Here is a 22,048-nt window from a genome sequence, read left to right as displayed (position 1 = left end):
GGTTGTGGCGCCTCGATCCCCGCCCACTTGCCTGCTCGGCCCCTGCTCCCGGCGCTGGGCCCCCCGACCAGGAAGCTTGGGGGGCGCGGGTGGAGGCGAGCCCCGAGCCCGCAGGTCCCGTCGTCTCGCCGGTTGGGTGAGCGCGCGGGCGGCACCCGGGTCAGCTGTTCCGCCACCCGACGCGGCCGCCCCGCCCCTGCCCTGGTCTTATAAGCCTCTCCCGTCTGCGAGCGTCGGTCCGAACTGCCCGCTGCCCTCCTCGGCCAGGCGCACCCCCCCCCACACACACAGCATGGTCTGGAACACCAATCTCCGCTGGCGGCTGCCGGTCACCTGCCTGCTCCTGCAGGTGGCCCTGGTGGTCCTCTTTGGCGTGTTTGTACGCTATGACTCCGATGCTGACCCCCACTGGCTGGACACTAAGGAGCAAGAGAACTCCACCAGCGACATGGAGAACGAATTCTACTACCGCTACCCGAGTAAGTCCGGCCACCCCGCAGGCCCGCCAGAGGCGTTCCCCGCAGGTCCCCGCCACCCGGCAGAGAGCCCAGCCTCGCTGCACCTGCGCAGCCTGCTGCTCGGGAACAGGGGGCGGGAAGGGGGCGGGGGCTGGAGGAGGAGAAGCTGCTCACAGCCCCCTGGCCCTCCCTACCCGGGCACCCGCCAGTCCCTGGAGAGCACGCTTGAGAAAGGGCCACAAGCGCACCAACTCCTTTTCCCTGCGTTAAAGAAATAGGGAAAACTCACCAGGGGGAGCTCACTCCAGGTGCCATCAGAAGCCTCCAGCCTCCCTGTCAGAGAGCCCTACTTGTCCTCCGAAGACCGACCCGAGTCCCATCTCAGTCACCGACCAGGGGGTGACCCTGGCTCCCTTGTCCAGCTGCGCCCACACTCTCCACATAAGGGGGTAGGTCCCATGTCAAGGGGTGCTGGATGGATGGCTCCTTGCCCTGCCAGCCCTGCTGCGGGGAGAGGTGTGTGGGACTGTAGCACCTACCCTCTTCTGGCTTGGAGAAGAAGAACATACATCCTGAATTCTCTGGTATTTGTGGTGCTGTCCTTAAGAGCACGGCCTTGGAGTCGCCAGACCTCACTTTTCTCATGCTTCTGCCATTGACCAGGTAGGTGGCCTTAGGCCCGTGTCAACCTCGCTGAGAGTCTAGGCCCACATCTGCCTTATGCATCTGGGATGAGGCTGGTGTGAGACAGTGCCCGTCGAGCTCTGGCACGGGGCTGGCCATGGAGCCCTCACTTCCTAAGGAAGCAATCACTGGAAGAGCACTGAGCACAGATGCCCTAGGACTCAGGAGTTGGAAAAACTGGCCCAAGGTCACTGAGGTCGGCCCAACCTCCAGATACTCAGCCCAGGGCTCTTTCCATACCCGTGTACTTTCTGACTGCCCACACGATCCACCAGCAGCCAATGACAATCATTCCAACTTGGTGGTGCTCACATGGTCATGGACTGTTGGTCTCGGCAGGGACCCTAAAGCTCATTGGCAATAGCCGCCTACGCGGCTGGCGTTACCTCCGTGGCTTGAATACCCTCAGGAGTAACATTTCACTTAGCTCCAAATAAATAACTGCAAAAATACAGGATGATGGCCTGAATGAACAAACGCAAGGGTGAGGGGCCTGTCAACTCAGTGGGAGCCAGCCATATTAAATGGCTGCCAAAAAGCTAACGTAATCACAGGCTACATTAATAGAAATATGGTGTCTTGAAGAAGGGAGGTGATGGAAGGGTGGGTGTACCCTGGGCTGTTTGAGACCACAGCCTCTACTGGGCTCCACTCGGGGTTGTGTTTTAAGAGATCTTGACAGTGTGGCCTTAGAATTTAGACTCCAAATCTGTCCTTCACTGTCCACCTTTACTCTCCTTGGACTGACCCGGCAAATGGAGAGGCAGGCCAGCTTGAGATCCTCCTTTGCCTGTTCTACTCCTTCAATGGCCTTTTGCTCATCTCTTGGCCTAAAGCCAGTGTCTCAGCAAAGCACGGGAGGCAAGGTCTCCCATGGGCATTCATAGGTCCTTGATGAGTCCAGGCGGTGGAAAGTCTCGAAGCCCTAAAATAGGAGCTAAAAACCTTCCCAATGCGGGGTGTGGTCCTCACATCTCCCCAGCTCCTATCCCCACTCTATCCACACCCACCTTCCATACTCCACCTTCATTTATCCACACAACAATCACTTACCTATGGGGTGGCCATATAATTTATCAACTAGTAGCACTTCTGACAGTGAGGAGGAGGGGGAGTTGTGCTAGTAGTAATTTGCCAGGACGCACACGTAAACCACGACTCCTCCAAGAGACCAAGACTTATGGCCACTCTGTATAAACAATCCTGGGTCTCTGACCCCAAAGGGCTCCCAGACTCATTGAGAGCACCCCAATACCCTGTCCTCAACGGTGTCAGGTTCTCTGGGCAGAAGAGATGAGACAGCTTCCTGGATGGTAGTGGGACAGTGAGGAGGGGGGAAGCCAGGCAGACATGCGGGGAGCACGTGAGTTGTACAGAGTGGCCCAAGAGTAGGGTTTGTGAAAGGGATAGGAGGGAGGTTGCTAAGGGGGATGAGACAGCCCCAGCCATCAAGGAGGGCTTGAGTTTCTCCTGCCATTTCCCCCGTGGGTGCTGGGAAGCTCTTGGTCATCATGCAGGAAGTGACAGAGAGGAGAGGAGTATAGGGAGAGACTCTTGGCCTCAGGATTCCTTAGCAAGTAGTGGCAACAATGCAGGCTAGCAGATGTGCATTCTCTCCTTTGACACCCCCACCACCCAGGAGGAAGGCAGTGTTGGGGATCCCATTTTACAGAAAAGGAGACTAAGGCCAGAGAGGGGGAATGACCAGGAAACAAGAGAGCCAGCGTAGGAGCCCTACACTCCTCTCCTTCACTCTCCTTCCTCCAGGCTCACCTTTCCCCTTCCTCCTGCCAGACCCTCTTCTGGTCTACCTGGTCATGGTGGTTATGGTTAGGACTTAGAGGGCACGTGGCCTCCTGGCACAGGTGGGACTCCAGTGTGGCAATTCCCAGGGGCCTGGGATGAGGGCACGCCCTTGTGGTACCTTCTGGGGTTCTTGGCTCTAGGCTGTCAACACAACACCTATGCGGGCCTCATTCCCTCCCCGGGGGATTAGTGGAGACTGCTGGGCATCTCTGGTTTCCAGAAGAGTCTAGTTCCAGCTGGCGCAGACTGGACCTCAGGGAGGAGGGCCTCAGGACTGCTTCCCAGGCGTGGGCCTCTCGGCAGGCAGCAGGCACAGAGCCAGCTAGCGACCTGCCCTGACAGTGCCCTCAGAGGCCTGTGCTCCAAAGCTTCCTCACAGGCTGGCGCTCTGGGGCCTAAGTGGCTGTTGGCAGTGGCGGGGGGAGGCTGGCTTGAGGAGGAGCCATCAGAGTCTGGGCTCCTGAAACTTCCTGCAAAGACTGAAGGAGGAGCAGGACACATTTCTAGGAGATGACCCAGGGCAGAGGATGCCATAGTTTCAACACCAGAAAGACTGTATCATGAAGCCACAGCAGCCAGGCTTGCTCTGAAGTCCTGGGACCTGCACCTCAGACTCAGCTCCATTTAATAAAAGACAAGCTTTCCCACAAGTCTCAGAGGGCAGCGTAAGCTGGACTCTGGAATTAAACAGATCTGGGTCCATCACTAAATGGAGTGAGCCTTGGTATGCTCATCTGTGAAGCGGAAATGTAATTTAAGGCCCTGGATCTCCCAGGAGAACTGAAGATGGCCGGTGACTGCTGTGGCCCAGCTGGGGGCATGAAGTGAGGGGACAGTGAAGGCTGGTAACAAGCGTCCTCAGGGGGGAGTGAGTGCTCTGGCGCCGAAGGTACATGAATGGAGGCACAGCATCTCTCTAGAGATACGGCCAAGGAGTGTCTCCCTGAATGTTAGTTTCAACCATGTTAGCATGTAAATGCCTTTGCGCTCTCCCCACTTACGAGTGTTTTCTGTAGGCTCTGTCAGCCAGGGCATTTCTTTCCATCTTGTGGTGCCGGAAGTGGGCCTTAGAGATGTGCCCAACACTCGTCATAGTCAGTGACACAGGCAGGGACCCCAACACAGCCCACCTGCTTTCCCGGGCCTCTGCGCCAGGGACATTGGTGAGGGGGTGGTTCTGTGGTCAGCTCTAAGGTGTGGGAGAGGTGGGCACAGAGCCTTGGGGAAGTGAGGGCCTGGCCAGGAGGCCTCAAGGGAAAATTTGGGCTGGGTTGGGCTGGCCTGCAGAGAATAGGAAGGGAGAGGCACTAGCCTGCACCAGGCAGGGCTCAACGCTTTCTGTGCCGGTGCAGCAGAGGGGAGGAGGCTGCCGTGGTCCAGCGGCAGGGGCAACTCTGTCCTCAGATTTCAGATATTTCAGAGCCAAGGCCAGCTTCACTGGAGACCCATCCTGGAGGCGAGGGAGAGTGGGAGCTAGGAAGAGGGTGGAGAAGGGGAGAGTGGGAACCGCTGTGTACCGGTGCCCCCTTGTGGCAGCTCTCGTGGCTGCAAGCCAGCATGCCAGTTGTGCCCCATGGGGGAGGGGGGTGGTCTCCGGGTAGAGAGGACTGCTGTGTCACCCCAAGCTGGCCAAAGAGGGGGGAAGGGGAGGTGTCTCACCAACTTCCACTGATCTACAGCAAGTTGCCAACTCAGTGCAAAACAAGGACAGCCTTGAAAGAGGAAAAAAAGAGAAATAGTAGCTAATATGATTGATCAATTTGCTAAAGAGCCAGGCCTCTACCCAGGGCTGGATGAAGTCATTAAATGTGCACCACAGAGCTCTGGGGTGAGCACTACCCAAGCACGTGCACTCACCCCATTTTACAGAAGAAGAAACTGCAGCTCTGAGAGATGATGTTCTTCCCGAAGGTCACACAATTGGGAACTTCAAACCATTACTTGTAAAAGCATTTTAGGTAGCACCAAACTGTATAAAACATAAATTAATCAGCTGGTAGATTGGGGTTCTAAATTAGGACCAGTTTGGGAGATAAACAGGAAGGGAGCAAGAGAATGAACGGGGAGGTGCCCAAGGAGAGGGAAGCTGGCATCTGTGTGCCTAAGGTGGGGGCAGAAGAAAAAGACACCCCCCAGAGAGGGGCAAAGAGAGAGGTAAGGACAGCTGGGGAGTTAGGGGAGTCAAAGAGGACAGAGAACTGGTGAGAAGGGGCAGGCAGGGACAGTGCGCTGAGAGGGAAGGACCTCAGGCAGCCCTGAAATTGCACCTATCCCGAAGGAAGACCCCCCACCGTACCCACCCTCCGTCCCTGCCCACATGGTTCTTCTCTGCCACCAAACAGCCGAAAGGCCCCCACCCTCTGTGACGCTGCCTCTTCCCGGGAGTTCCTCCCACCCCCTGCCAGCGCCTTCCCTGTCCAGCCTGCTAGCTTCAAAGGCAAGCCAGTTCTCAGCTGCTGTCTCCCCCTCACTGTGCCCACATTCTGACTCACAGCTCCATCTGCGGGGCTGCCCCCCCATCTCAGATCCCCGCTTCACCCCTCATAGCCAGGCTCCGTTCCTCCCATCTGCCCTGCCGACCTCATGACTCCCCCACCCCACTGTGGTCCTCTCAACTCCAAGGCCAGCACCAGACCCAGCCCCTCCCTCCCACTCCACCAGCTCCCAACTCCCAGTGTCTATCAGCAGCCCTGCCCTCCTGCCAGCTCCCCTCCCTGCTGCTGGAACTGTAGTCTGAAAGTGTCACCTCCCTCTTTCACACCTCTCCTCCAGTCTGCCACCCATCCGTTCTTCCCAAGAATAACCATGATGCCACGTATGGTGCCTCACACGCATTAGCTCGGATCCCCCCACAACAGTTGGAAACGTGATAAACCATGAAACGCGATAAAACACGAAATCAGCTGCACACATTGTGAAACCTACACCAAGCTGCTGTTTGTTCGTGCAAATTTGCACAGGTCTCCAGACAGCAGCTCAGAGCACCACGCTGGGGGGAGACCCACGGCTCTCTTGCATCAGCTGGCATGCCCCCCACCCTCACCCTGCACTGTGCCAGTGCCTCCTCCAGGTGGCCGCTAGCCAAGGGGGCTGTGGCCTGGGCCCCAGGGAGACCTGGGGGGGGGGGCGGCAGATGCAGCAGCTGGGGACAGGCAAGGTTAGGGCCGCTGCAGCATCAGCACTGCTGCCTCCCCTTGGGTGCTGGGGAACAACGGAGGGAAGGAAAAAGGCCCAGCCTCGCCTTCTGGGGGGTTTCCAGTCTAGCGGGCTGGGCAACACACCTAACTGCAGACTGTAATAAGAACTAGAAAGGAAGGAAGAGGGGGCCGGGAGGGAGAGAACCGCCTTTAAACCGGAGGGTCAGGAAGGCCTCTGTGATGAGGTGATGTTTTGTTGAGATCTGCAGGAAAAGAGGTTGTTGGCCTCTGTTCTGCGGGAAGAGCACCCCAGGCAGGGGGAGGCCACAGGCAGAGACCCCGAGTAGGGCTGAGGAACACACCACGCCAGTGCGGCCGGTGCATGGGGTGGGGGGCGGCAGGAATGAGGAAAGAACAATGAGGCAGGTAGATGGGCCCTGCAGGTTACCCCCCCCCTTTTTTTTTTACTTTTTACTTGGGAAGAATTGCAAATTTACAAAAAGTTGCTAAAACAGAAATAGCATAAAGAGCACTATATACTCTGTAACTCCAATTAGCGACCTGCTCCTTCTCTCTTTCTCCGCACGTAGACACAGAAACGCACACACACTTGTTTCCTCTGAACCATCTGAGGGTCCGTTACACATGCCATGGCCCTGATGTCACCTTCATGACTCTAGGATGTGTCCTGAGAACAGTATTCTCTTCCATAACCAGACTAATCAAGTTCATCAATCTACATTGTGTGATACCTTAATATACGGTTCCTAATTTCTTCAACCCTATTTTCTGATTATTTTCTACTTTTGTCAGTAACAACCTTTACAGCTCTCCTTGCACTCCCCCTGCCGAATCCAGGACCCAGTGCAGAGTTAAGGAGTGAATGTGGTCGGCGCGTCTCCTTAGTCTCTCTTAATCTGGAGCACCTCTGCAGCCTTTGCCTTTTTCGAAACTGACCTTTTTCAAGACTACAGCCTCAGTGCTGTCCTCCTTTCTAAGGGCACGTTACTCGTTTTCTGTTTGTCTGACGCTTCATTGTGAGTAGACTGGGATCATGCCTGCTGGGCTAAAATACCATCCAGGTGGATAAGTCTCCTTCAGATGATCACATCTGAAGGCCCGTGATGGTCTATGTGTCCCTCAGGGTGAGGTTAATTTTGACCACCCAGTTGAGAAGTCGTCCTGCTTTCTCCGCTTCATAATTATCAGGTTGTTTTTTTCAATCCCTTGCGACTCACAGTCTATAGGGAGACTCTTGAAGACAATGCAAATGTTCTGCTCTTCATCAAAATTTCCCCCCGGATTTAGCATCCACTGATGGAATCTTTACTGTGAAAATCACGATTTTCCAACCTCGGCGCTCATTCCACATTTAACTGTCTGGCTCTCAGCATTCTGTTACAAGCAAGAGCCCTTCCCGCGTTCTCGTTTATTTATTTCCTATTCCGAGTTCTTATTTTGCAATGGTTTTAATTCATTACAGTACGTAATTATTTTGGTGCTCAAACCATCCCAGATTTGGCCAGTGCGAACCCTTCAATCTGGCTCCTGTGTCCTGCAACACCTGTGGATCCTCTTAGAGCCTTATATTCTGGTAACTCTCTTTGCTTCCCAAAGCTCTTGTCTTCTATTATTTTCTGGGACTCTAGAATCAGGCAATGTTAGCACTGGGAGGACAGTTACGGTCATTCTAATCCATCCTTTGGTTTTATGGAGTAAACTGGCTCTGAGAGGGGAAGTGGCTTGTCAAGGTCACACACCAAGAGCTGGTAGAAGAGTTGATTCAAAATGCAGAATTAGCCTATGCCTAAGTAACAATAAATAATAATAAAGCAACAATACTGACACTTGTCCATTTTGAGCACCTACTATGGGACAGACACTGCTAGATGGTTTACCTACACACCCACATTTAATCTCTGCAGGCTTTGTGAGTAAGCATTATAGAAGGCGCTGAGACCAAGGATGTTACCTGGCTTTCCAGAGTCATCTGCCCAGCAGATGGAGGAACTGGGGTCCAAATTCGGGTCTCGGTGATGCAAGAAAGTGTACCTGCTGGGGGTGGAGGTGGGATGTGATGTTCTTGGGTGGGGCGGTGATTGACTCATGTGCTTGGCCCGTGGAGGGACTCAGGCCCGGATGAGACTAACTTCTCTGTACTAAAGAAATGGAGGTGAGGGAGCAAGGGTGCAGAAAGTATGGGTTCTAGACCCTAGATTCTAGGTATGAGCCACAGCCTGGCTCCAATTTCAAATGCCCAGCCTGCCCACCTCTGCCCTGGGAGGGGGTGGAGAGCAGAAGCTGTCATCTCCCGAGGGGGCGCTCAGGCGTGTCTTGGCATTAGAACGAGGTCTAAAGCGGAGGCTCACCTCGGTCCCTCCAGCCCAGCCCCCTCCAGAGGTTCTTAAGACAAGATGGGGGTAGTGGCTGTTCTACCGTCAGCAAAACCATTCATTACTGCACCTAGTCCCAGGATCCAGCTGCAGAGATGGGAGGAGGGGGCTCAGGAGGCTACCTGAGGGCCCAGTGGCCCGGAAGACACCAGGCCCTGTGCCTGGCAGGAGGCCCTGGCCCAGCCACAGGGCTAGAGCGGGCCAGGCCACCGAGACCCCGGGCTGCGCTCTCCCCGCAGGCTTCCAGGATGTGCACGTGATGATCTTCGTGGGCTTCGGCTTCCTCATGACTTTCCTGCAGCGCTACGGTTACAGCTCTGTGGGCTTCAACTTCCTGCTGGCGGCCTTCGGCATCCAGTGGGCGCTGCTCATGCAGGGCTGGTTCCACTCCTACTACCAAGGCTACATTCACGTGGGCGTGGAAAAGTGAGTGCGGGGCGGGCCCAGCGGCGAGTGGGGGCGGGTCCTGGGCCCCGAGGGAGATGGGCAGGTATGCAATGACCACTCATTAGCCTGCTTGGAAGACCAAGTCCACAGAAAGAGTTTAGAGGCAAATTGCCATCAAACCACGTCACATAGAGGGCATCAACCGGGGATCATAGGCCAGGTGTCTGAAATTTAAAACATATGCCAAATAATTGCAAGATATTAATTCACTCAAGCCAGTCAGTGAAGCCATGACTTAAGAGAAACTGGAAAAATAGTTGACTAGATAGAAAATGCGTTGGAATCAATAAGTCAGTCTTTCGCACATAAAATCGTTGTCACACATATCACCATGCAGTTCAAAATACACAAGAAAGTCTCACTCCCAAAGCTGTAGACCCAAAGTATGAAAACACCTGTGATATATTTAATTGGCCACCCCTGCAAAAGAGCTATGGCTAGATGAAAAAACTAAAGTATAAAACTTTTTAAAATCTTCAAAGGTAATTATCATAAACTTTGTGAGTTGGCAGGGTTTTGGTGAACCGGTTATTTGGCAAGTTGGTCACTTGACAAATTAGTTTTTGGCAAATTGGCTTTCAGGGAATTGATTTTCAGCACCTGAGCTGGAGGCGATTCTGGCACTCAGGGCTGGATGATCGTGTTGTCCCCAGACCCTCCTCCTGGCTTCTGTCCTGTCCCTGCTGACGAGTCCTCTAGGTCCCAGCTGTCACTGCAGGGTGATGCCCTGTACAGGCTGTGCCTGAGCCTCCGTGGGCCCCCCGGAGATGTGATATGCAAACCTCCATCTCCCGGGAGCTGATGGCCCAGGGTGTGGGCTTTTCTGCTCTCCCTCTCACTCCTTCCCCATGGTCACCTCTGTCAGATGGGTCATCTGGCTACGGTTATGGGAACATGAGCAAATAACTTGGCCTCTCTAAGCCTCCCTGTTCCATCCCTATGATGTGGCTAGTAGTAGCACTTGTCCCCTCGGGTTTGGGTGTGGTATAGGAGGGAATATGCAGTACCTAGCAGGTATTTCAGTGCCTGGCACTTAGTGACTGCCATGATTCCTTCAGCAAGGCCCTGTGTGAGGCCCTGGGGACATAGCAGTGAACAAGGCTCCTAGGGAAGCAGAGGTTCCAATGAACATCCTCATCTTGAGAGGGACCCTGACAGAACAGCCCCCATTCCACACCCTGGTCCTACAGTCAGCTGGCTTCTTACTCCCCTCCTGATTCTCACACACACACCTGACCATGGCGCAGGGGCACTTCCTCTAGATGTGAATGGCTTGAGGAAGTAGTCTCTACTGTCCCTATATCCACACCCCGCCACCATTAACAACTCTCATGACTCTGCCTTGGAATCCAGGACAGCTTTGCTGCCGGATGAGCACAGGAAGGCCTGGGTTAGGCAGGCATGTGGCTGGAACCAGGGTCTCCTTTGGCTGCACGACATCCACCTGGCTGTCTGCCTCTCCATCAGCCCTCTACTGGCTGGCCAGGCTTTCAGGGTCCCTATTTAAGAAGAACTTAGGTGTTCCTCAGCCTCTCTTCTCTCTTTTGGCCTTCCTGCCATCTTCTACCAGCCCCCAGCTCCCTACCTCCTGCAGGAAGGCCTCTCTTTCTTCCCTGGACACAAATCCTCTCTCCCGGGTAAGGTGAAGAGGAAGTCATGAGAGCTCAAACCCAAGCGGGGCCCTGGTAGCCAGCAAGAGAGGCATGTGCAGAGTGAGAGATAAGGGTCTGGAGGCAGAGACCACATCTGCATGGAGGAATCCAGGAAGGCTTCCTGAAAGAGGAAGCAGTCAGGGGAGGTTCTGGAAGGGCAGGTAGAGGATGGAGGGCAGAGCAAGTCCCCAAATATGGGGCATGTTCCACAACAGCAGCCAGACGACTTGGGTGCCTTGAACAAGAGCTGTCTGCAAGGAGGGGGCGCTGGGATGGGAGCCACAGAGGAAGGGTCTAGCATCTGGTACCTGCCATTGCTGTGCTGGCCCTTTCACGTGTTATTTCTTTTCATTCCTAGAGTAGCTTTAAGATGTTATGTACTCATGTCCACACCATGAAACTGAGGCTCAGAAAGGTTAAGCTGAGAGGCCAAACTCACAGATGACCAACATCCAGATTCAAACCTGGGGCTTGGAGTGCCACTTTTCGCTGTTTCCTCAGGCCCTCCCCTGACCTGTCTCCCCACAGCCTCATCAATGCGGACTTCTGCGTGGGCTCTGTCTGTGTGGCCTTCGGGGCAGTTCTGGGCAAAGTCAGCCCTGTCCAGCTACTCATCATGACTCTCTTCCAAGTGACCCTCTTTTCGGTGAATGAGTACATCCTCCTCAGCCTGCTAGAGGTGAGCAGGGCTTGGAGTGGGGGTAGAGGTAGAGGAGGGCACTTCGGGTGACAGCAGGGAAGGAGAGAAAGGAGGGCTGGGGAGGCATGCCAGCTGGATTCAATGCAACCTTGGCCAGTCACTTAACCTTCTGAACCTCAGTTTCCTCATCTCTAAAGGGAGAGTAATGACATTTATTGGGCAGGGATGGTGGTCTACCTAGCAAATCAGTCCAGCACCTGGTCAGAGCAGGGGTTCCTCATATGGTGGTTTTCTCCTTCCTTTCTCTTTCTTGCATATCGAATGGAAAGAGTGGGTGTTCCTGCACACACTCTTGCACACGCACACCTCATTCCCAGGTTGCTCTGCCAAGAAAAGGACCCAGTGTATTGAGGGGGCACATCTGTAAGGAAGGATCCTAGGGGAATGGCTATGGTAGACATGTACAGCTGCATAGGCTGTGCCTTGCACAACTCCAGAGATGACATTCACATGGGCTATGGCAGGAATGACACTCCTTGCAGTTGGCCGATTCAATGGCCCAAGTAAGGGGCACCTTAGACCTCTGACTCTAGCTCAGATACCTCTTTGGTACCTTTGCAGGGGTGAAGGTCATTCAGGGACTTCATCCACTTTTTAGCCCCCAACTCCTCTACATTTGGACTCTGCCTGGAACACTCCTGCCTCCCACAAGGGGTAGAGTTTTTTTTTTTTTGTTTTTGTTTTGTTTTTTCTTTTAGGTCACACTACATTCGGTCATTCATTTTGTCATTTTCTTCAGCCACCAGATTAGCCCAAGCCACCATTTCTCTTCCTCCTAACTCATCTCCTTATCTTCATCCTTGCCCCACTCACTGCCTCAGGCCAATCTCCACCAGCAGCCATGGAAACCTGCTAATAATGTGTGTAAAACCATCCCCCTGATTAAAACCCTCCAGTGGTTTTTAAATTTTCACTTCAAGTAAAATCCAAATTTGTTATAAAACCCCACATGTTCTGCTCCAGCCTTTCTCTCCAAGCTTATAACCTACTCTCTCCCCATCTTTCCTTGCTTTGGCCACACCCTGCTGTCTACTCCTCAACACATCAAGCTTGGTCCCACCTCAGGGCCTTTGCACTTGCTAGTCCCTTTGTCTGGAATGCTTATCCCTCAGTCATTTTCATTACTGAGGTCTCAGCTGGAATACCACCTCTTCAGAGAGGCCCTCCCAGATTCTCCCCAACCCCACAGTGTTGCCCTCTATCTTACTGCTCCCCCCACCCCTAGTCATTATCTCTCACATTGACTTGGTTTATGGTCTCCTTACATTTCTCCTTCTCTGATAAACCTGATGTGTCTGCACCCATCTCTATCCCCAGTACCCAGTTCAATGCCTAATCAGTGCTCAACAAATATTTGTCGAGTAAATGCATTTTGGAGTCTGACTGCACGTTGGGCAATGCTCCAGGCACTGCCATACAGAGGTGCGCAGGCCTCTTGCTTAGACCCCAAGGAGCTCACAATCTAGAGAGGGAACCAGGAAGTAAACAGACAGTAACCATGCAGTATCATGAGGAGTGGGGTCAAGAGCTCGGTGGCCTAAAGGGACCAGCAGGACAGGTCAGGGAGGCTTCCTGGAGGAAGAGATGTCAAAGCTAGAAGTCAAGTAGGAAATAACCAGGAGAAGGAGTGAGGCAGAGGGAACAGTGAGTGCATAGGCCTTGAGGGAGGCCTACAATGAGAGGTCTCCGGTGACTCCACCTAGGTGGAAGAGGGTGTGCTGGGGTGGGGGGTGGGGTTAAAGGGTAATGGAGGGGAGCATGGATCATCAAGACTCCAGGAGATGGCATTAAGTAGTCTCAACTTTTGTCATGAGGGCAGTGGGGAGCCTTGGAGGATTTTAGACAGGGGAGTGGCACAGTCAGACACATGGAATGGAAACGCGGCTTTGGCTGTGGTGAGGGGAACAGCTGGAAGCGAGGAGCCCAGTTAGGAGGCTGTCCTTGTTGCCCTGGTGAGAGATAATGGGACTGGGACTGATCTAGTACAAGGATAAGGTGATATAAAGGAGATGAGTACAATGGGCTTGGGAATTGGCTGGGGTGGGAAGTGTGGAGAAGAAAGAAGGTAGTGGGGCCAATGGCGTGATCTGAAATAGCCTGAGAATGTAGTATCTTGGGTGGGAGTTAAGAGGCCCTCAAAAATACTCCCAACCTGCTACAGAAATTCTTGAATTTCATGACAGCCTTTGGGCCTGTCTCTGTACCAAGTCAAAATACAACAATCACTGCTGACATTTAAAGAGCACTTACCCTTCGCCGGAGCCTGCTCTGAATGCTTCACATGGCTTATCTCGTTCATCCTCATCTCTGAGATAGGCGCAATTATTAACCCCACTTTACAGAAGAGACAGTTGAGGCTCAGAGGTTAAGGGGCTCAGCCCAGTTCCCAAAGCTCACAGAGGCACCGGCCAGGCTGGGAACCAGGAAGCCCAGCTCTGTCAACAAAGAACTAGCCCTGTGACCTTGGACAGCACACCTCTCTGGCTGGAATTCCCCGTCTACAGTGAAGGAGCAAGTCTGTGATTCTGACTGAAATTTCCCCCGAGATTGGTTCTGAGTGGGGAGGAAGAGGAAGCTGAAGAGAGGGGAGGTGGGGGCACGGGGAGGAAGGCTAAGTCAACCAAGCGCCTGTGGGGGTGCCAGGCGCTTGCCAGGCGCTGTACGCGAGTTGTCTAGTGTCACCCTCGAGACAGCCCTGTTAAGTAAGGCACCCTGGTCTCCCCTGCTTTGTGAAGGAGGAACTTGAGGCACAGAGTGGGGTAGGGAAGAAAGGGACAGAAGAGGAAGAAACCAATCTGCCTGCTCTGACTGTGGGAAACAGGGGAGAGGAGGGTGGGGGTGGGGTGGGAGGTCAGCTGTGAGGTTGTCAGGCAAGGAGTGTGGCAGGATGCCGGGGAGATGAGGAGTGGCAGTTTAGACGGAGTGGTGTTGGGCCAGGAGTGGCTGTGGAGGGAGAAATGTGGAGAGGGGAGGCCCAGAGGGAAGGGAAGGGCTCCCAAGAATTAAGATACGGTAGAAGCTAGTGGGTTATAAACTAGGTAGGGGGTGGCCCTGGGTTCTAGCTCTGCTTCACATCTTCCCTTTTGTGTGACTGAGCAAGGTCCTCTCCAAGCCCGGGTTTCCCCATCTGGGCACAACCCCATCTGCTGGGTGAGGATGCCCTGGCATTTTGCTGACAGGCTCACAGCTTGTGGTCTGGGATCCCCTCTTTCTCACCTTCCCAACTGATTGGTCTGTGGGGGCCCTGGGTTCCATCCTGCAGCTTGTGGAATCAGCGACAGATGGAGCTCTGTGTGTGTGTGTGCGTGTGTGTGTGTGTGTGTGTGTGTGTGTGTGTGTTTCACAGGGGTGGGGAAGGAAAGTGCTAATAGATGGGAGGGAGAGAAGGTATCAGAGCCTGACAGATCCCTATACCCCAGGTGAAGGACGCAGGGGGCTCTATGACCATCCACACATTTGGCGCCTACTTTGGGCTCACAGTGACCTGGATCCTTTACCGACCCAGCCTACATCAGAGCAAGGAGAGGCAGAGCGCTGTCTACCACTCGGACCTCTTTGCCATGATTGGTGAGACCTGCTATAATGACTGAGGGCCACCGTGGTGGGTGAAGACGGCCATGATGGATAAGGGCCATCATGATGACTCAGGGCTGCCATGATGGGTGAGGGCCTCTATGATGGGTGAGGACCACCATGAGGAGTGAGAACCACCATAATGGGTGAAGGTCTCCAAGAGGAATTTAGGCCGCCATAATTACATCTGATCCCCATGTGGTCTGGTGGGTGGCAGGCAGTTTCCTTTGGGGAAAAGGCAGAGGGGGGTTGCCTGTAAACACCTCCAGCATCCCACATGTTTGTCCCTTTTTCCCATGGGGATGGAAGAAGTTGGTCACTCATCCTGTATTCCCTAGGAAGTCCCAAGGCAAATGAAGTGTAACCAGAAACTGGTCAGTCCATCCCCTGGGCTAGGCAAGGTGTGAATTCCTACTTCCTGTGTCCATTCATTTCAGAGAATACACATCAACCACCCACTCTGGTATCCTAAAACCCAGCCCTGCCTTCAAGGAGCTCCTCACAGTGTGGTGGAAGAGATGGCAATGTTACCAGATAATCTAACCAGAGTAGGGGGAAAGATTCTCCCTCGTGGTGCTATGGGAGCAAGGTGGGAGGCATTTAGCCCAGTTATGGGGCTGGGGTAGACTTCTTGGAGCACAGTGGAAGGCTAAGTGGAAGTTAGGTAGTAAGTAAGGCAGGAAGGATGTTCTGGGAAGAGCCCCTGACATGAGTAAAGCTGCAGGGGTGGGAAACTGCTGGGGCGTGTGAGTCATATGATATCTCTGGAACTAAAGGACAGGATGTCTGCCTAAGCTCTGTAGGGCCCATCTAACACCTCTTCTCTCGGGCCCACCGGTCCTGTCTGATCTGGCCAGGCACCCTCTTCCTGTGGATGTACTGGCCCAGCTTCAACTCAGCTGTGTCCAACCACGGAGACGCCCAGCACCGAGCTGCCATCAACACCTACTGCTCCTTGGCAGCCTGCGTGCTCACCTCGGTGGCACTATCCAGCGCCTTGCACAAGAAGGGCAAGCTGGACATGGTGAGCAGCCGGAGGCGGGGGGAAGGGGGAGAGCTGGGGAACCCTAGGGTGAGGTGTGACTATGACTGCCTGTGCCCGGTGGGCAATGATCACCATGCCCTGCCAACGACTCTGTGAAGCAGGCAGCGTCAGGATTATCGCATCCATCCTACAGATGAAAAAACTGAGTCTTGGGGAGAAATGATTTGTTCAGATTCCACAGCTGGTTTTCATCAGAGCCCAGAAGCAGATTCCCAGATTCTGTTACACTGGCTGCTCTGCATGAGTGGCTCGTCTTCCTCATTCTCCTCCTCCCAGCCTGGGGTGCTGACAGCTTTTCTGGGCTCTGTACCCCATCAGAACCCTGCCCCAGTAAGGTTGCCAGGGGCACTTCCCCTCTGCCAGGCTTCTGATCCTCCAAACACTGGCCCTCAGCTTTCCAAAAGCTGCCTCCACCTGCCCGGTCCCACACACTCAGACAGGGAACCCCTTTGGTGCCTGTCCACTCCCCTGGGGAGGTTTGTGTGGAGGTTACGGTTTCACAGCGTCCTTCCTCTCACACCATTGGGACACTCTGTCCTGTCGTTAGTGGGGAGGGGCCAAACCCCATAGGTGTTGGTCGATTTTTCTATAAAAAGAAGACCGCCTCTCTATTTCCTACTCTGATACTAGCTTCTTGACACGGGCGTTATGTGTGCTAGGACACCGCCAGGAGCCCCTGGGTTCACTGGACACTCACCACACGGAGAGGTAGGGACGCACGCATCAGGGGGAAGAGAATCAGACACTGACGCGGCCACGCCTGTGTGCGCCCAACACCCCCAGGCAGACCAGGACACAGAACAGGATCAAGGTCAGGGGCTCTGGCTCCACACAGACCCGGATCAAGATACCTTCCTGCCTCTTGCTCACTGTGTGGTCTCCCTGCACCTCAATTTCCTCCTCTGCAAACATCCAAAAATAACTGTCCTTACCTCCTGGGTTTGCTGTGGAGATGGACTGAAGTCCTCCCTGCAGCGGGCAGCACCGTACCGGGCGCAGGTCGGCCCTCAGAGCCGGTCTGCTCGTGCTGTAGCGGGCCCACAGACGCCGGCATGGGTGTTTGCGCATGCGTCGGGCCCCACAGGTGCCTGACGTCAGCAGACGTGCGTGTAGCGCCCATGAGACATGCGCACTGGCGCACACAGAGCTACAGGGAACGTGCAGACCTGCCAAGAGGGCTCACCCGGCCCGACACAAGTATGCCGATTTGTGCCGGCGGACAGTGGCCAGCCTGGTGGCCCGGGTGTGGGTGCCCATGTGCAGAGAGCGCGGGAGTGGAGCCCGGGTTGGGGCCCTCTGCGGTCTGCGGGCTTACGAGATGCCCTGGGAGTCATCTCTGCCTCCCAGCGCCAGCAGCCCCCACACACGGCGTCCTGATGCGGACTCTGGGAGAGGACTGAGCTCCGGCCCGCCCCGCCCGCCCTACCCAGGTGCACATCCAGAACGCCACGCTCGCAGGAGGGGTGGCCGTGGGAACGGCCGCTGAAATGATGCTCATGCCTTACGGCTCCCTCATCGTTGGCTTCATCTGTGGCATTGTCTCCACCCTGGGTTTTGTGTACCTGACGGTGAGGACCCCAGGCCAGGGACTGAGGGCTGGAGAATCCGGGGGGTCTCTGTGTTCCTGACAGGAGGGGGGTCCCTAGGGAAGGGGCTGGGGGCTGGAGGATCCTGGTTTTCCGTGTATTTGGGGCCTCCAAAATTCTGGCCTCCCCACGCCCCTGCCACAGCTCAGGGCCTGAGTAACACCCGTGCCCCCTATCCAGCCATTCCTGGAGGCCCGGCTGCGGATCCAGGACACATGTGGCATTCACAACCTGCATGGCATGCCCGGCATCATCGGCGCCATCGTGGGTGCTGTGACGGCGTCCTGCGCCAATGCTGATGTGTATGGAGTAAAAGGGTAAGTATGGAGGAGGGGTTGGGGAGCTGAAATCCCTCCTTCCTTCTCCATTCCTTCTTCCTACTATTCCTCTGGGGTCCAGCATACCGTCTCTATCCCTAGCCTTCCCCAATCTGAACCACTGTCCATGGGCCTCTCTCCCCAACCTCTGTCCTTCCTCAAGAGCCTTAGAGACGATGTGATCTGTCCACTGCACAGGGGAAGGCTCAGAGCCTCGGTGCCCACTCACGTTTGTGGGGCGATGGCATGTGGTTTCTTGGCCTCTCTGCAGAGCCCTGACCTTCCCCTGATCTCCACCCCAGGCTTGCCCTTGCCTTTGGCTTTGATGGTTTCAAGACTAACTGGAACGCAAGCATGCAGGGCAAGTTTCAGGCTGCTGGTCTTTTTGTGTCCCTGGCCATGGCCCTGGTGGGCGGCATCATCGTGGGTGAGTGGAAGTGGCTGCGCCAGAGAAGGTGGGACCGCTGTGGGTGGGGGACCCAAAAGCACATACCAGAGGTCAACCTGGAACCCCCAGGAATCCTGTGCACTTGTGGCTGTGGGACTGGATTGTGTGTGGGGGGGTGTGCTTCCCAGCTAAGGGGGAGGGCTGGGTAGGCTGAGAAGAAGTGGTTCCTGACCTCGTGTGAGCCCCAACTTTCTTTAGGGATTATTTTGAAATTGCCATTCTGGGGACAACCCGCTGACGAGAACTGCTTTGAGGATGCAGTCTACTGGGAGGTAAGTTCCATGGACTTGTTTCCCTGCACAAAGGGAGTTGCATCCCTTCTCCACAGACCCTGCCCACATCAGCCGAACTGGGGCCTGCGGGACTGGAAGCTGAGGGTTGGGGACAGAGGCTGCAGCAGCCTGCTCCTCCATCCAGAGGCCGTGTGTCTCCTGGGGGCTGAAGGCATTATTCTAGAGCAGTCATTCCCAAAGTGTGGTCCCCTGTGTGCCCCAGTCACAGCACCTGGGAACGTGTTAGGAATACAAATTCTTGAGTCCCACCCAGGTCTCCTGCATCCAAAATTCAGGGGCGGGCCCTAGCACTGTGTTTGAACAAGTCCTCCACACGATTCTGATGAAAAACACACCCGCCTCTGAGAACTACGGCCCTTCCACGTGCACTGAAATCACCTTAAAGATGCTCCAAGCCTAGGCCTCAGCCCCAAGATTAGGGCCTGGACATTGAGTTTTGGGGTTGTTGTTTGTTTTTTTTTCCTCCTTCCTCCCTCCCTTCCTTTCTTCCTCCCTCCCTCCTTTCCTTTTTTCCTTCCTTCCCTCCCTCCCTCCTCCCCAGGGAAATCCAATATGTAGCCCAGATTAAGAACCAGTGTGGTGTTCAGCTTCAGACTCCATAAGAACCACCTGGAGACCTTGTAAAAATGCAGCTTCCCAGGTGCCAGCCCAGAACTGTAGTTGAGTAGGGCCTCCTCATGGGAACAAGTTCCCAGCTGATTCTGGTCCAGAAAACTGAGTGACATTCCATTGCTTTCAGCATCCAGAGAAGTAGCAGTACAGAAACCAAACTTGAGAAACATTGTTCAAGAAGCTGAAAGTAGTAGGATGTCCCAGAACTCCGTTTCTTTAAAAACATGCCACAATTTGGGCTTTCTGTGACTTCAGGCAGGCCTCCCTCCCGACGAGTCCTTGTTGCAGGTGTTTACCTGCATTAGATGGTGGGGATGACAACTACCTGCATTTCCCCTCATGACAGAGGGCAGGACCTAAGCTCTGTGTGTGGCCCCTATGATACGGACCTGCCCATCACTGCCTTTCATTTGGCTCTGTATTTTTAAAACCACACCAGAAAGTTTTCTGGGGGACGCCTGGGTGGCTCAGCCATTAAGCGTCTGCCTTCGGCTCAGGTCATGATCCCAGGGTCCTGGGATCGAGCCCTGCATCGGGCTCCCTGCTCAGCGGGAAGCCTGCTTCTCCCTCTCACACTCCCCTTGCTTGTGTTCCCTCTCTCGCTGTCTCTGTCTGTCAAATTAAAAAAAAAAAGTTAAAAAAAGAAAGTTTCCTGGGTAATTTTCATGGATATCCACTGTAAGCCAATTTCATGGAAATAACTAACAACGCTTTTGAGTTCATTCTCTTTAAACTGTCTTTTTATTGTAAAACGAATAGAAGCCCATTAAGAGAAATCTGGAAATAGAGAAAAATAGAAAGAAACCCCATCATCCTAATTCAAGCACGGCTAATATTTTGGGTATATGTCCCTCCAGTCTTTTTTTTTTTTTTTTTTAATCCGCCTAGATTTTTCTTAGCAGAGATTATATGCCCAGTTTGGGTCCTGCTCTTCATATCTCTCTCTCTCTCTCTCTCTCTCTCTCTCTCAAAGTAATCTGTGTTATAACATTCTTAATAAACTTTTTTTAGCAGCATTATTTTCATTCCATATTTACAGTCAGAACTTAAACTATTTTAGACACCACAATTAGAAATCACATGGATTTACCACTAATGAGATAAACTAAAAAATCTTATCAATTCCCATACATAGAAGTTCATTCTTGGTTCTGTTTTGATCTTTATAATTTATTCTAAGTTCACACCTTCTGTCTGCTGAAAACCCTTCAGCAGTGCTTGGTTTTGAGATCTAATTTTGTGTCAGTGGAAGTGAGCCACCATCAGGCCGTCCCCTCAGCCCCTGGCCTCTGGGTGGTTTACCTGGGAGATGAGGTGGCTTTCCAGAGGATGGGATGAGACAGATGTTCCCCAGGACCCCAGGTGAGGCTGTCTTTAAGATCAAATGAAAGCCTTGAAGCCAAGGCAAGGCTGATCCACCCCGCCCCCACTCCAGCTATCTGCTTCCGGCCTCCCCTATATCTCACCCCACCTTACTTTTGGACCTGCCTGCTGTTCAGGGAGCTTGCCATGCTGCCTCTCCCTGGCACACGGCTACTCATCCTTCAAAAGTGGGTTCATTCAGCACAACGGGAATTCCACCCCTCCAGGCGGGTTATCAGCCTCTCGTGTGCATTTGCAGCTCATATTGTCAGAGTGCGCGTCACCTGAACGCTTTCCCATTGCTCTAAGTGGGGCAAGGACGCTGCGTCGTCCTTGCAGTGCCCCAGCACCCTGGACAGTGGCTAACCTGATGTAGAGGGCGTGATACCTGTGAAGGACGGCCCTGCTTCTTGGAGTGCGCTCTGCACAGTGATCACAAGGTGGCGCCCGCCACACGCCATACGCTGCTCCAGACTTGCCCAGGCTGTTCTAGTCCTACCAGGGACACCAGCCTGGCCTGGGACAAGGCCCTTGGAGCTGCACTCCTCTTTCTGCAGATGCCTGAGGAGCCAAAGAGCACGGTCTTGCATCCTGAGGACTCTACCCTCAAGCCCTCAGAACCTTAAACTCCCAGGGCAGGTGAGAAGCAGGTGAGCACGGGCAGGTTCTCCCCATGGGGGCCCAGCTCTGGGAACTGGATGCCACCAACAAAGGGGCAAAAAAAAAAAAAAAAAAAAAAAAAGCATCAAGAAATGAGGATGTAAGCTTCCACCGCTCCTGCCTGGATTGGAGTGGGCACGCAGGGGTTGATGGCCTCAGAGTCAGACTGCTAGCAAGCCGGACTACACACTTGGCTTTGCTGCTTACTGGTTGTGACTTTGAGGATCCCCTCACCCAGCGACGAAGCCTCAATTTCCTCATTCATAAAAGTGGAAATGACAGGTCTGGCTCTATTCAGTCGATCAGCTCAGGCTAGTTCTTCCTTTCTTCTCTCTGTCTCCCTCTTCCCATCAGCTCACCTTTGCTTGCTCCTCTGTGGAATGCACCAAGCCCTGCCTTTTGCATCTCACCCTCCAGAGAGCTCGACACGACAGGTGCAACAACTTCTCTCTTTCTAATAGATGAGAGAATTAAGCTCAGAGAAGTTCAGGCTCTTTGAGGCCACATAGTGCAAGTGGTGGGCTTGGGATCCTTGCAGGTCATTACCATTGCACTCAGTAGTGCTGTTTGATCCCCTTAGAGGCCAGAGCTTGGAAAGAGCTGTGTCTGGGGCAAAGACCGAGTGATGTGGCAGGAGAGGATTTGGGGTTTAAGGATAGAGAAGAGCGGGGCTATAAACACTTGTCTCTGACGCCTACCCTTTCTGGAAAAGGTAAAGGTGCCTGAGGGGCTATAGCAGGACCCCACAGTGGCCTGCTGCTCTTGGCTTTCTCCCTGCAGGCTCCACAGACTGTCCCAGCGCTCTCAAAGGAGTGGTGCTGATCAAGCTGGGAGCACAAGAGCAAGGCGAGCAGCACCCCACCTGCTGGCCTGGC

The 22,048-nt window shown here is 54.0% G+C and overlaps 1 protein-coding gene across 1 annotated transcript; it reads left to right on the top strand.

The window, feature by feature from the left end:
• Positions 1-292: 292 nt before the first annotated feature.
• Positions 293-21,231, top strand: RHCG (Rh family C glycoprotein). The gene is made up of 10 exons (XM_040642790.1): positions 293-479; positions 8,718-8,904; positions 11,106-11,256; positions 14,697-14,844; positions 15,708-15,874; positions 17,326-17,463; positions 17,662-17,798; positions 18,101-18,225; positions 18,445-18,518; positions 21,071-21,231. Exons 1-10 carry the CDS (start codon positions 293-295, stop codon positions 21,137-21,139), a joined length of 1,383 nt encoding a protein of 460 aa, XP_040498724.1. The 3' UTR covers positions 21,140-21,231.
• Positions 21,232-22,048: the final 817 nt, after the last annotated feature.

Source organism: Ursus maritimus, unplaced genomic scaffold (genome assembly GCF_017311325.1).
Source record: "Ursus maritimus isolate PB19 unplaced genomic scaffold, ASM1731132v1 scaffold_27, whole genome shotgun sequence".
Taxonomy (NCBI): Eukaryota; Metazoa; Chordata; class Mammalia; order Carnivora; family Ursidae; genus Ursus; species Ursus maritimus.
Note: the sequence above shows the minus strand (reverse complement) of the source record. Positions and strands in the feature narration are given on the sequence as shown.